At 42.2% G+C, this 14,233-nt stretch overlaps 1 protein-coding gene across 1 annotated transcript in view; it reads right to left on the minus strand.

Annotated features, from left to right (window-relative positions):
* Positions 1–12,988, minus strand: part of HCLS1 (hematopoietic cell-specific Lyn substrate 1) — a 30,053-nt gene extending 17,065 nt beyond the window's left edge. The window contains exons 1-3 of the mRNA XM_024578036.4: positions 11,743–12,988; positions 8,958–9,041; positions 8,339–8,412 (exon numbers count right to left, since the gene is read on the minus strand). Of these exons, the coding sequence (XP_024433804.2) occupies positions 8,339–8,412; positions 8,958–9,041; positions 11,743–11,874 (290 nt within the window). The 5' untranslated portion in view covers positions 11,875–12,988. The remainder of the gene's footprint in view (positions 1–8,338; positions 8,413–8,957; positions 9,042–11,742) is intronic.
* Positions 12,989–14,233: the final 1,245 nt, after the last annotated feature.

The following is a 14,233-nucleotide window of genomic DNA, read 5'->3' on the forward strand; positions in this document are numbered from 1 at the left end:
CGTCCACCTTGTTTTATCTGGTCCGGCACCTTGTTTCTACCTGGTAGTAGCGCTGAGCTCCTTGCCCCTAGTTAAGGAGTAGTTACATTTATACAGTCCTAAAATTACATTCAGCCCTTTGAAGGCAACTACGAGGCTGATGGGGCCCCTGGTGAAAATGCGTTTGACACCCCTGGTGTATGGAGACAGTGGTCAGGTGGAAGAGAAAGAAAAGAAAACAAAAAGTTACAATTCTATGTGCTTAGTGGCATGCCTAAGAAAGTTTTGACATGTTAACTTCTCAGATGCCTATTTTAAAATACTTCAGAACTGCCCTGGCTGGTGTGGCTCAGTGGATTGAGTGCCAGCCCATGAACCAGGGGGGCACTGGTTTGATTCCCAGTCAGGGCACGAGCCTGGGTTACAGGCCAGGTCCCCAGTTGGGGGCATGTGAGAGGCAAACACATATTGATGTTTCTCTCCCTCTCTTTCTCCCTTCCTTCCCCTCTCTCTGAAAATAAATAAATAAAATCTTGTAAAAACCCCCAAAAAACAGAATAGAGACTCCAGAAACATACTCACACAAATATAAAAAAACAAACAAACAAACAAAACTTCAGAACTGTTAAAGCAATGCAGTTTATGGGAACCAAGTGAAGTTCAGGGCCTCAAAAAGGAGCTAAGAAAAGGAACAGATTTTGTTTTTATTACAAAAATAAAAGCAAAAGGTGAGTAATTCAGACTATAAAATTTTACTCCAAGCAAAAATCCTAAAGAATCTACAAAAAAAGAAAAAGTTGCTTCTAGAACCAGTAGGTACATTTGGCAAGGTCTCAGGATGCAGGGTCACTATCAAAATCAATTTTATTTTAACATACTAGTCATAAACATTGGAAATTGAAAGTTAAAAATAAATGTGACTTACTATCACAAGAAATAACATAAAATATTTTAGCATAAATCAAATAAAAATATTTTAACAAAATATATGCAAGACCTAAATACATGAAAGCATTCCTGAAAAAAACTGAAGACAAATATATGGAGAGATATCCCATGTTCATGTACCAGAAAACTCAAGATCAATAAGATGTCGGTTACTTACAAAGTGATCCACAGATTCAATGCAGTCTCAATCAAAATACCAACAGGAGTATTTATAGGAATTTACAAGCTTACTCTAAAATGTATGCGGAAATGTAAAATCCTGGAAGAGTAAATGTTTTAATTGGAAGACTATTGATTTTATCACTTGTTATAAAGCTACAAGAATCAGTACAGTATAATATGGGACAGGGAATACATATAGATCAATAAAATCATCTAGAAATAGACCTCCAAGTATATGGCCAAAGATGCCAGGTTAAGTCATTGAGGAAAGAATAGTCTCTTAATGGTGTTGGAATAATGAACTACCCATTTGGGAAAAAAATCAACAATCTTTGTCTCACACTGTACACAAAAACTTATTTGATCACAGGCTTAAATGTAAATGCTAAAATTATAAATATATGAGAACAAAACATAGAAAAAATTTTCATAATTTTGAAACAGGCAAAAATTACTCAGGTGCACAAAGCACTAACCACAAAAATTTTTTATAAACTAGACTTCAGAATTAATATCTTCTGATCTTCAAAACAAGCCATTAATAAAATAAAAAAGCAAGTTACACTCTGGATTAAATATTTGTACAACACATATTTCACAAAAGACTTGTATCCAGAATATATAAAGAACTCTGAAAACAATAAAAGTACAAACAAGCCACTTTAAAGGTGAGAAAAAAAAAGATTTGAACAGACACCAAAATGAAGACATAAAGATACATGAATGGCACTCGAAAAGACACTTAATAAAATTACTCATCAGCAAAATACAAATTAAAATCACCACATATCCACAAGAGTGGCTAAAATTAAAAATACTAACAGACTAAGTGTAGACAAGGATGTGGAACAATTAAAAACCATACATTATTGGAAGGAATAAAAAATGGTATTAATAAATTACTATCAGGAAATAATTGGTTAGGGCAGACTTCTGGTCAAGATGACAACATAGGTAAACATAGCTCGCATTGTTGCAAACCACATTGCAAACCACACTAAATTATAGAACAACCATCACTCAGAACCATCAGAATCAAGTTGAACAGAAATCTGACAACTATGGAATTAAAGAAACCATATCCAGCCAGACTGGTAGGAGGGGTGCAGCTGCAGAATGCGCTGGTCCCACTCCCATGCGTAGTAGATAAAAATTCAGGAAGGATAACTCCTGAGGAGTGGGAGTGAGAAGTCCCAGTCCCATACCAGGAGCCCCAGCCCAGGATTCCAGTGCCAGGAAGATAAGTTCCCATAACTTCTGGCTGCAAAATCCAGGGGGATTTAGTTGGTAGCAGAAACTGCTGGAGTCCCAACCACTACCTCTTAAAGGACCCACACACAGACTTACACTCACTCCCTCTGAGCTCCAGCACTGGTGTAGCAGACTGGAAGGCACTGGTGGCAGAGGGGGTGTGGAGAGAACTGAAGTGTCTGGCATCAAGGTGAGAGCTGAAGGACAGCTTTCTCCCAGACAGAAAGGCAGGCACAAGCATTGTCCCTTTTTAGAACCTTCTTCCAACAGAGCCACAGAGCCAGAAGCTGGCGCCATATCTGAGACTCTATCAACCTGGATAACACTGTTTGCCCTGCCCTGGAGATCCCCTGAGACTCTGTCCCACCCAAGCTGTTAACAAATACTTTTCCATATGAATGGCTGGTGTTGGCTCACGCTTTACAACTTCCTAAATCCTCTCAAATAAGCAACAGCTGGCCTCAGTGAGCTCCCAGCCCCCATACCTCTTGCTAAGTGGCCCCAGGCCCAACACTAGCAGCAGCCAGCCTAGATTCACAGCTGGGCGTTACTTGAAAATCACCACGCCCGCACAAGTAGCAGCCTTCTCAACTTGCTTTATGGCTCAGGCAGGGTGGCCTGAGGCAAAACACAGGTGAGGGCTGACCTTGCCCTGCAACACCCAGGAAACTCCAGAGCCTGTGCACCCAGTGGACAGTTACAGACCATGTCCAAGCACCATGTCCCTGACCCTGCACTGCTGATCCTCTACAGAGGGTGGAGGTTGGTGGTCAGTGGTCACAGCCAGTTCTTGCACCTGACTGGCCTGGGTAAATCCCTCCCATTGACCTGCCAACAGCAATCAAGACTCAACTACAAGAGGTGGGTGTATTCAGCCCACATGGAGGGCACACTTCAAGTACCCAGCTTGGATAGGGGAGGCTGTACCCTTGGACCCTAGAGGACACCTACTACATGAGGCCACGCTATCAAAACAGGGAGTCATAGCAGCTATACCTAATATACAGAAACAAACACAGGAAGGCTGCCAACATGAGGAGATGAAAGAAACATGGCCCAAATGAAAGAACAGATCAAAACTTCAGAAAAAGAGCTAAATGAAAAGGAGATAAGCAATCTATCAGATGCAGAGTTCAAAACACTGGTTATAAGGATGCTCAAGGAACTTAGCAAGTATCTCAACAGCACAAAAAAGATCCAGTCAGAAATGAAGGATACACTAATTGAAAAAAAGAACAATTTATAGGGAAACAACAGTAGAGTGGATATAGCTGAGAATCTAATCAATGATTTGGAACATAAGGAAGCAAAAAACAAGCATTCAGAACAAGAAGAAAAAAGAATCCAAAAAAGCAAGGACAGTGTAAGCAGCCTCTGGGACAACTTCAAGCATTCCAACATTCACATCATAGAGGTGCCAGAAGGAGAAGAGAGAGAGCAAGAAATTGGAAATCTATTTGAAAAAGTAATGACAGAAAACTTCCCTAATTTGGTGAAGGAAACAGACATGCAAGTCCAGGAAGCAAGTCCCAAACAAGTGGGATGCAAAGAGGCCTAATCCAAGACACATCATAATTAAAACGCCAAAGGTAAAAATAAAGAGAGAAATTTAAAAGCAGCCAGAGAAAAGGAGTTAGTTACCTACAGGGGGGTTCCCATAAGACTGTTAGCTGATTTCTCAAAAGAAACTTTGCAGGTTAGAACAGATTGGCAAGAAGTATTCAAAGCCATGAAAAGCAGGGACCCACTGCTAAGATTGCTCTACCCAGCAAAGCTACCATTTAGAATCGAAGGGCAATTCAAGAGCTTCCCAGACAAGGAAAAAACTGAAGGAGTCCATCATCACCAAACCATTATTATATAAAATGTTAAAGGGACTTATTTAAGAAAAAGAAGACTGAAAAGATGAGATGGGGGTCTGGGAGAATGCATAAAGAGGTGAGGGGATTAAGAAGTACAAATAGGTAGTTACAGAACAGCCAGGGGATATAAAGTACAATATAGGAAATGAAGTAGCCAAAGAACTTTTTACACATGCCCCATGGACATGAATGATGGTGTGGGGATTGCCTGAGGTACTGGGAAGTGCTGGGTGAAGGGGAGCAAAGAGGGAAAGATTGGGATAACTGTAATAGCATAATCAGTAAAATATAATTTAAAAAATTAAGAGACTAAATAATTTGTTAGTCTTAAAAAGTTAAACACACACTTAATATATGAATCAGCAATTCTGTTCCTAGGTTTTTCCCAAAAGAAATGAAAATGTATGTCAATGAAAAGATCTGAGCCCAAATATTCAGGACAGCTTTATTTGTCATAGCCCTAAGCTGTCAACAGCCTAAATGTCCACCAACAGTGTAATAGGTAAAACAAATTGTGGTATATCCATACAACTGGTTATTACCTGGCAATAATAAAGAACCACAGACTGATACACAGAGGACCATGGATGGATCTCAAAAACATTATGCTGAACAAAGTAAGTCAGAGACAAAAGAAAAATGTCCTATTATTCCATTACGTGACACTGTAAGACAGGCAAAACTAACCTGTAGTGATAAGAAGCAGATCAGTGTTTACATCCACCCAGGAGAGGGAATGGGGAGCACTGACTGCAAAGAGGCACAGGAGTATGAATGGGCAAGAGTGATAAGAAGACGGGGAGAAGGGCAACAACCTGTGGAAGCCAGGCAGTTCCTAGTAAACACCAGGCTGTTTGGAGCTGCCTGGCCCAGGACTCCTTTATACAATAAATGAGGGATAGATAGGATCTTTTGAGTTATTCACCTAATCATGAAACCGATCCCCAAGCTAAATTTATTTTAGGCAGACCTAAAAAAGAAAGATCGTGGTGTGGGGGAAGGTAATGAGATTAATGTGAACCACAATCACTTCCTTTTCCTGCTTTGAGTCATCTCAGTTCTGCAGCTACTCTTTTCTCCAACTTCTCCTTCTTTCCCGAGGACCTCAGTGATTATCATCTGACCTTAAAGACTGACTGAGCCCCCACTAACCAGAGAGAATCTTAGAGGACTCACTGCTGCGCGGTCCTCTACAGGTCTTTTCGATTCCAATGGGAAAACTGAGAATATGAAAAGAGAAGTGACTTGTGCCAGGTCCCCTGGCTAGTCGCTAGCAGAGACTGGACTTTTACACCTTGGTAGTGTAGATAAATGGGAGGGGAGTAGGTGTTGTATAAATATCTCCACTATTTATTCTATCATATGTAGATCCAGTAAGGCACATGTAGGGTCACCAAATTTTACAACTCCAAGGGTCTGCAGTCATTGTAATGTAGGTACTGGATTAGCCACACGACAGTCCACGTAGACACCACTTAGGAAGAAAGAAGATCGTCTTCTGTTTACATGCTTATGTTAGGTCTTTAGAAAGAGAATATGATTAAAATCTGTATTAACAAAAAAGAGAAATAACAATATTGAGCTGCTAATAGGTACTAAGTACTGCTCTAGACATCGGGACATATCAGCCCATTGAATTCTGCAGGGCAGCTATTATCATCCTCATCTAACAAATAAATAAGCTGAGATTCGGAGAGGTTGTATGTCTAAACTCACACTGCCGGTAATGGCAGAGCTGGGAATGCAAACTCCAGCTCTGTCCATAAGGTCACGGCAGGAATTTAGAGTCCTCCTTACAATGCTCCACTACCATGCACGAGACAGGCAGTGGGAGGGAAAAGGTACAAGGAGGTCTGTGTCCTAAAGTAACTGTCAGATACCAGGGCTGAGTGGCCTTTACTCAGAAAAGAAAAGGGGTCTTTTTTTTTTTTTGGATTGTTGAGCCCACGGAGGGCATAAAGAAGCATTCTGCATGACCCTGATTGATTTTTTTTCATCTCCCCAACTGCTACCAGAATTGCTGGGTTTGTTTAAGAATAATACTCACTACAATTACTTAAGATAAACCATTTATGTCTGGTTAAACAACATTACATAGTACTCAATATTATCAAATTGTATCAAAATATACCAAGTTTTCATAGTGTGTTGCTTGTGCAACGTGGCCATCCGCGGGCATTTTTGAAATCTAGGGGAAAATAGGTTAAAAACACTGTTGTTACAGTGCGGGGGGGGGGGGGGGGCGCATTAAAATGGAACTTAAAGCTGTGTTAGTTTTGCAAATTTGGATGTAGTTGTCAATTTTTGCTTTTTATTTTTGCTCCTGTTTTACTGTTCATAGTGTCTGCCTTGCTGCTAAAATTGGACATTCTGATACTATCCAAAGTAGGCAGCCCTGGTTCAATGACCCTGAATAACCCAGGAAAGAGAAGAAGGACTCTCTCAATCTGACCGTACAATACAACCCACAGAAACCCTAGACACCTCTGTAAGGACCTTCTCTCTTTGTTGTATCAAAGTTTTTGTTTTGCCTTTTTTTTTTTTAGTAAAATATTGGGTTATTGTCTTTAGGACCCCTAAACACCAGTACTAAAATAGTTTTAATCAACAAGTGTCCAAGTCTCACATTTCTTCATATCACTTTTCATAGCTTCCAACTTCTATCAAGCAGCCAAATACATGTTTTTGTTTTTGTTTTTTTAACATTTTAACATTTTTTTAATTTTAATTTTGTATTGTTATTCAATTACAGTTGTGTGCCTTTTCTCCCCATCCCTCCTCCCCACCCCAGCTGAACCCGCCTCGATCCCCCACCTCCACCCTCCCCCTTGGTTTTGTCCATGTGTCCTTTATAGTAGTTCCTGTAATCCCCTCTCCTCACTGTCCCCTCCCCACTCCCCCTGACCATTGTTAGATTGTTCTTAACTTCAATGTCTCTGGTTATATTTTGTTTGCTTTTTTCTTCTGTTGATTATGTTCCAGTTAAAGGTGAGATCATATGGTATTTGTCCCTCACCGTCTGGCTTATTTCACTGGAGAGCATTATGTTAAGTGAAATAAGACATGTTTTTGTTTTAAAAATCATTCAGACTGGGTGTTGGACCTGATATCGTTCTCTTTTACAATACTTACTCTGAGTGCTTTACCTTGACATCTCACTCAATCCTGCGTGGCCCACCTGAAACCACCCTACATTCTAGGCATACATGTATATTTATGTGGATGGATGGATGAATGGACAATGATAGATAGATAGATAGAGTGTGATATAATCTCAGCATGAGCCACTTCCTCTCTGAATCTCTTATAATAGACCCACTTGGGGAAACAGCATAGTTGTTAGAAAGAAAAGAGAAACAATAGGGTTCGGGGGATAAGAGCAGAGACATGAAACAGAAATACACAATGACATACATACATAGGAACACCCAGGCACAGATTCAAGAAAAAGCTGGAGTGTTGAACATACAATACAGTGTACAGAGGGTGTGTTATAGAATTGTGTACCTGAAACTGCAGTAATTTTTTTAAAGATGTTATTTATTTATTTTTAGAGAGATGAGAAGGGAGGGAGAAAGGAAGAGAAACATCAATGTGTGAGAGATACATTGGCTGGTTGCCTCTCACACGCCCCTGGTCAGGGACAGGTCCCGCAACCCAACTGGGAATTGAACCGGTGACTCTTTGGTTTGCAGGCCAGCACTCAATCCACTGAACCACACCAGCCAAGGTGAAACCTGGGTAATTTTGTTAACCAGTGTCAAACCAATAAATGTTTTTAAAGATTTTATTTATTCGTTTTTAGAGAGAGAGGAAGAGAAAGAGAAAGAGAGGGAGAGAAATATCAATGTGTGGTTGCCTCTCGTGCGCCCCGTACTGAGGACCTGGCCTGCAACCCAGGCATGTGCCCTGACTGGGAATCAAACTGGTGACCCTTTGGTTCGCAGCCCACAATCAATCCATGGAGCTACACCAGCCAGGGCAACTCAATAACTTTTTTAGAAAAGAAAAAGAAAGACCATAAAGACTCATAGACGCAAACTACCTTCTTTTTTTCCTTCCTCCCTGAGTCTCCAAAGTTTTCTTTGGGCTCTTCCCACATCCCTTTCCCACTCCCTAGTCTATTTGGCACCTACTTGATATGCTCTGTGCGTCCAGAGCCCTCGATGGTCTTGGCTCCCCACCGTTGCTCCTTCTCCGAGATGTCATTCTGCAAAAGACAGCACTCAGCAGGAAGTGATGGCAAGGGAGGTGCTGCACTGAGAGGGGCCACGCAGCTGACACACACGCCCTCCATGCCCCTACATCTGCTGCCTCCTTCAGTCAGATGCCTGTATGTGCACCCACCGGGCCCCCATGTTAAATTACACTGGTGAGCTCTGAAACCTCCCTTCCTACTACGTCCTCACACTTTCCCCTTCAGGTCTCTTATGACTTCAGAATCCCCCCAAATTACAAATGTCCAGCCTAAATCCTGGCTCGTAGGCCAAAAAAAGACCCAGAATAACCTGCTCCTTCAGCATAGTCTGTCACAGCCCATCAATCACAATGTCAAACTCCTCTCTTCTTCTTACCTGTCTCCTTCTATCCTCAACATCCAATATCATGCATGCCCCACTCCTTATAGTCCGTTCCTTCATGAGGGCTCTCTCGGCCCCAAACTGTCCTTTTTCTAAGCCCCCCAAAGGCTACAGAGTGGTGCAAATGCTGCCTCTTCACCTTTCATTATCCAAGCAAAGCCATTTCCAAACTTACCACAAAGTCAGGGTCTGTGTCCCAGTCATCGCCCTGAGTCTCCACGGAAACAGATACATCGTGTCCGACTACAGACTTCCACATCTGAGGGTAAGAGAAGACGGCAATTAACTAGAGGAGAAAAATCAAGACGAGGGAAAGCAAGAACGCTGAAGTCTATGAGATGGCAGCTTAATGTTTCTTGCCGCTTTTTGTTAGAGCATAATAGAAGCTGAGGCAAAGCAGACGGGAGTTTTAGGAAGCTGCCTCGGGAGATTTATTTACAAACTAACACGGCCTGGACACACTTGAGTCTGGAGAGAAGTCATTATGGGTGTAGGTCACACTGAATAACTGGGCATCGAAAGTGCTGGGACCATTCATTTGCCAAGAGACCAGCCAGGCAGTGGCTTGAAGTGGTGGTAATCAACGAGGGGTGCTAAACATCACTAGAATTACAGCACCATCTCACTCAGGTTTCTACTTATGACTCTTTTTATAGCTATCAAAATATATCTCTCTTGGTACTGAACATCTACATGCCTCTCTACAACCTGCTTAACTCTATTCAGCAATTTTCTAATTCCTACTGCAAGTGCTATTCCACCTCCACTCAGACCGGCCACTGAACAGAACAGAGGCATGAGGGTAGTAGGGCTGGAGTTTCTACACTGGGCAATGCATGGGGAAGCATTATTTGCCGAGAATAAGTCATTACTTTTCCATTTTTAAAAACAGGTCAATTATATTTTGAAAGAAGATAACTGATGCACAAATAGCATGTAATAAATCCCTCATTTTGAACATTAGAAGTTGTTATATTTTTATTGACTAAATAAATGATGAAGAACTGCTTAGAGAACACCAGCTGGAAGGACTACCAAACTGTTGTTCTCCTGGGGCATCCCCGGTGTTCCCACTGGCCGTGACAATTGTGCATGAGGAGCAGCTGCACAGTTGCTCTGCATCTGTGGGTTCCAGGGTCTTGGTGGGAAGAGGAAACAGGCGATGCTCATGTGCTCTGATGGCCGCTGAGACTTCGCGCCCCTGATACCACTTGCTAGCTGGCAACTCCCCTGCTCAGACTCCTCAATCCTCCCTGCTCAGACTCCTCATCCCACTGGTGTCTTTCCCATGCTCTTCATTGTCTCTTAAAGGAATCCCTCTTACAACCATTCCTGGGACACTTGCAGCACCATCACCCAGGCCCTCAGACTTTCTAAGTTTCCTCTCCAGTTGAAAACCACTTTTCCATGCTCCTTGAAAAATGCTGTGGAGCCCTGGCTGGTGTGGCTCAGTGGATTGAGTGCCGGCCTTTGAATCAAAGGGTCGCTGGTTCAATTCCCAGTCAGGGCACATGCCTGGGTTGCAGGCCAGGTCCCCAGTAGGGGGCGTGTGAGAGGTAACCACATATTGATGTTTCTCTCCCTTTCTTCCTCCCTCCTTTCCCATCTCTCCAAAAATAAATAAATAAAATCTTTAAAAAAAAAAGAAAAAGAAAAAGAAAAAAATGCCGTGGAAACCAGCCCAAGGGAAGTTTGTGGTAGATTGATTAAAGAGATGCAAGGAAGACACCGGAGAAGTATTGACTAAGTCAGCTGCACTGTGGGATGAGTCACTGCTGAGACCAGCTTTACCTTCCCCTGTGAGGTAACAATTATAGATAGGCAGAGAGAAGGTAGATAAGACCTAGGTTCTGGCTCCTGGGCGCTCTGCAATAAAAGAACTTCACATAGAAAACTGGAAAGGAGACATTTTTGAACTATTCACGAGCAATAAGAAAGCAATGCAGACTGATGGTCCTTTCTCTTTCCTGCTCTTCCTCAAGGCCTCAACCTGACTCTCCCATAAATCTCCCATCCTCATGTGTTTTTGAAACTAAGAGAAGTTTCTGACACAAAGACAACTGAATATCCTTGAGCTACTGGCCAGAAATATGGAAACCAAGACACACTATCTGGAGATAGGAGACCGGAGAGTAACTTGGTGAGGCATGGTGCCCAGAACATCAAGGGCCACCAAGGGCCTCATCATAAGGCCGCCTTATGGCATCAGTATACTACATGGATAGGGAGTCAGAAGATCACCTGGCTCTATTACTAAGCCCCTGTGGGAACATGGGGAAGGGGATCAACAAAAAACACGTACTTATTTGCCAGGTACCATGGTAGACAGTTCACAAATATTAACTTAAATAATTTGGTGAATCATTGAATATCTCAGGTGCTCAGTTTTCCCCCAATGGAAAAATAAATAAAGAAGTTAACCTAGCTAATATATAAAGTTTCCTCCACTTCTGACATTCTGGGATTCTACGATCAATCACAGAAAGCAGCCCCAGTCGCACCTTCATCCTGTTTGGCCTCCATCATCTCTTGGTTCTCAGCACTGGTGCACATGAGCAACTACTACCTGAGCTATTACGTCATTTATGTGAATTGCGTCTCCCTGGTAAATCATACTCTCTCCAAGAGCAGAGACTTGGTCTTTACCTCCTGTGGCCCTCCTCTCAACTCAGTGCCTGGGAGCAACGGGTCTTGAGGGAGGGTTGTAGACTCTGCAGAAACCAGGGGTTCTGGATTGGATGGGTGCTGGATCTTGTTCCCTGGGCTCCAGACACCCACTTCTGTTTCCAACCCCAGATACTCACTGTCCACAACCACACCCACACAGACCTTCTGGCCATAAAAGGTTAAAAGCGTACTAGCAGTGACTTCATCTCTCAACGAGGAGTTAAGAGCTAGGTAGATTCCTCTTACTTCAACTCTTGGGTCGTGCTCCCCTTCCCGCTGCTCAGAGTACCCACCTCCAACAGTGCGAGTGTCTGCTCTAAGCTCCCCGCTCCTCGCGTCCACACTTGGCTCCTTCTCTGGCTGCTGCCACTTCTGAGCAAGAAAATGAGCTGCTGCTTCAGTTCCGTGTTCGGGTTTTCTGTCATTTCCTGCCACCGTGTCCTCACAGCTATTTCCTGAAGTTTGAGTCAGTTACTTCTGCTTAGGCACTTAAAACAAAAAAAAAGGACTAAATGCTTCATCTTTTACAAGACTTTCAAGGTCATAGGGAAGTTAAAAAAAAAAAAAAGCTCTTACTCTCAGAGTTTATAGCTGGCCAGGGAAGCAAAACATTCAACCAAAACCGAATTTGTGTTCTAAATATGTGAGTGGTTGCATGTGTAACGGAACATAGACAGTTTGGTATTGGCTGAAGTAATCAAGAAAGGCTTGATGGGAAAAATAATTTTTATAATCTTAACCTTGCAGGGTAAGATTAAACAGAAACTCACTTTTACATTTCCCACAGCACTTCAAACTGGGGTTTGCATATAGCAGGTGTTCAAATAAATATTGATCAATTGAAAGATGAAAGGGAACAAGTCACAGGGAAAAGGCAAGACATGGAGGAAGAAAAACTCAGATCATTTAGGACACAGTGAGGGGTCTGAGCTAACTCAGAGCTGATTCCTAGTAGGAAGACGTCTAGAAGAACTAGGTGGTACCAGATGACGGGAGGTCTGTGGCATTTTGTACCACTGTTCACCAAGATTTGCTGCCCCTTCCTTCCTTCTTAAAGTCACCTTTGCTCAGGTAACTTGTTTTGGCCAGTGAAATGTATCTAAATACTGGGCTGGCCAAAAAGTCTGTATGTTTTTTTCCCATAAAGTAAAAGACAGTTTGCATTTGCACCAATAACTTTATTTGGATATTTTGAGTATGTCAGCTATCTCCTACATAATATAATGCTGATTGTTCTCAATTAATGTCTCGATTTGTTCGCTACCAACTTCAACTGGTCTACCCGACTGTGGAGCATCGTCCAGTGAGAAATCTCCAGCACAAAACTTCGCAAACCACCTTTGACACATTCAATCAGTCACAGCACCTTCTTCATATTGCACAAATCTTTTTTTGCTTTTTTACCTTCTTGAAAAAACAAAGGGTAATAATATGATGAAAATGTTCTGTATTTTCTTCCATCTTCAATATTAAAATGGTTACACAAAAATTTACGAATTTTTTAAGTTTTTTTAAACATAAGCTAATATGACAACTCACAATACAATCAAACAAAATTGTTTCAAATTAAGTTAAAGACAACTAAGCATGACTACAGCCATCTTATGGAAAAAAACAAACGATTTTTTTTGGTCAAATCAATACATAACTTTGTGGTGGAGACTACGACCAGAGCAAGCTGTCATCCTTTGGCCCAGCGCCCACCACCTGCAGTTCTGCAGAGCGGGCCCATTCTCAAGTCGGGAAGTCAGAGGGTCCCCAGAGGAGAGCGGCAACACTCAATCTATTGTGTGAGGGAGCTGGAGCCTATGACTACAAAACAATCCTGTTATTTTAGCTACTGAAAACTAGGGGGCGTTGTCATCGTATCTGACCTAGCCTCTCCTAATCTTGATTGAGGTAGACTTGCGACCTGATTTGCTCAGTAGTGAGCTCCCCGATGGAGTCCAGCAGAGACTGCATGAAACAAGTCTAAGATCCCGAGGAGGGGATTTCTGTATTAGGAATAAGTAAGATTTTAGTCACTTCCAAACCTAAGGATTCTGTGCCTGGGGGGCATTTTTATTTAGAGCTCTCCTACTTCACAACCTATTTATTGTGGCAGCACCAAAATAACTTTAAGGAGTAAATTTGTAGAAGGGGAAAAGAAATCTCAGATCATTTGGAATTCTAATTCAGTGTTGAAAATAGGAATGATCTGACCAGATGTTATGATACACCACCCAGGAAATTTTTTGAGAAACCATAAAATTTAATTAAAGGCGACACGAAGAAGAACCATTTCTCCTTAGCAAATGTCCGCAGTTCTTTCCCAGTGAGAGGCAGTGAGCTGTCGCACATGGAATAGCATGGGCTTTGCAGACAGACAGACTTGGTTCAATTTACTTATTGTATCTTGAGAAAGTGAGTCAGATTTCTCAAGCAGCAACTTGATATAAAAATATAATTTAAGGCCCATGCTGCTGTGCCTTAGACTATCTTTTCCCCACTCCCAGCCAGAGGGACCCCCTGGGGTCTCACGTTTTCGATACCCACCAGATAAGAGTTCTCCCAGGCCCAGGTATAAACCTGCACGAATCTCATGCCTTAAAGCCCAACTTGTTTGGTTCAGTATCAGGATGAAATTCTTCTACTTCATTGCCCTGGCTGGGGTCTAGCTACTAAGCTGCAAGGACACATGTAGCCATTACTGATGCTGGTCAGTGAGAAAGAAGTCTGAACACGTAAAGCTTTCTACTCCTGTGTCCGTTCCTGGCTACCCGACTCCCATGTCCCCTACCTTCT

Source organism: Desmodus rotundus, chromosome 2 (assembly GCF_022682495.2).
Source record: "Desmodus rotundus isolate HL8 chromosome 2, HLdesRot8A.1, whole genome shotgun sequence".
Taxonomy (NCBI): Eukaryota; Metazoa; Chordata; class Mammalia; order Chiroptera; family Phyllostomidae; genus Desmodus; species Desmodus rotundus.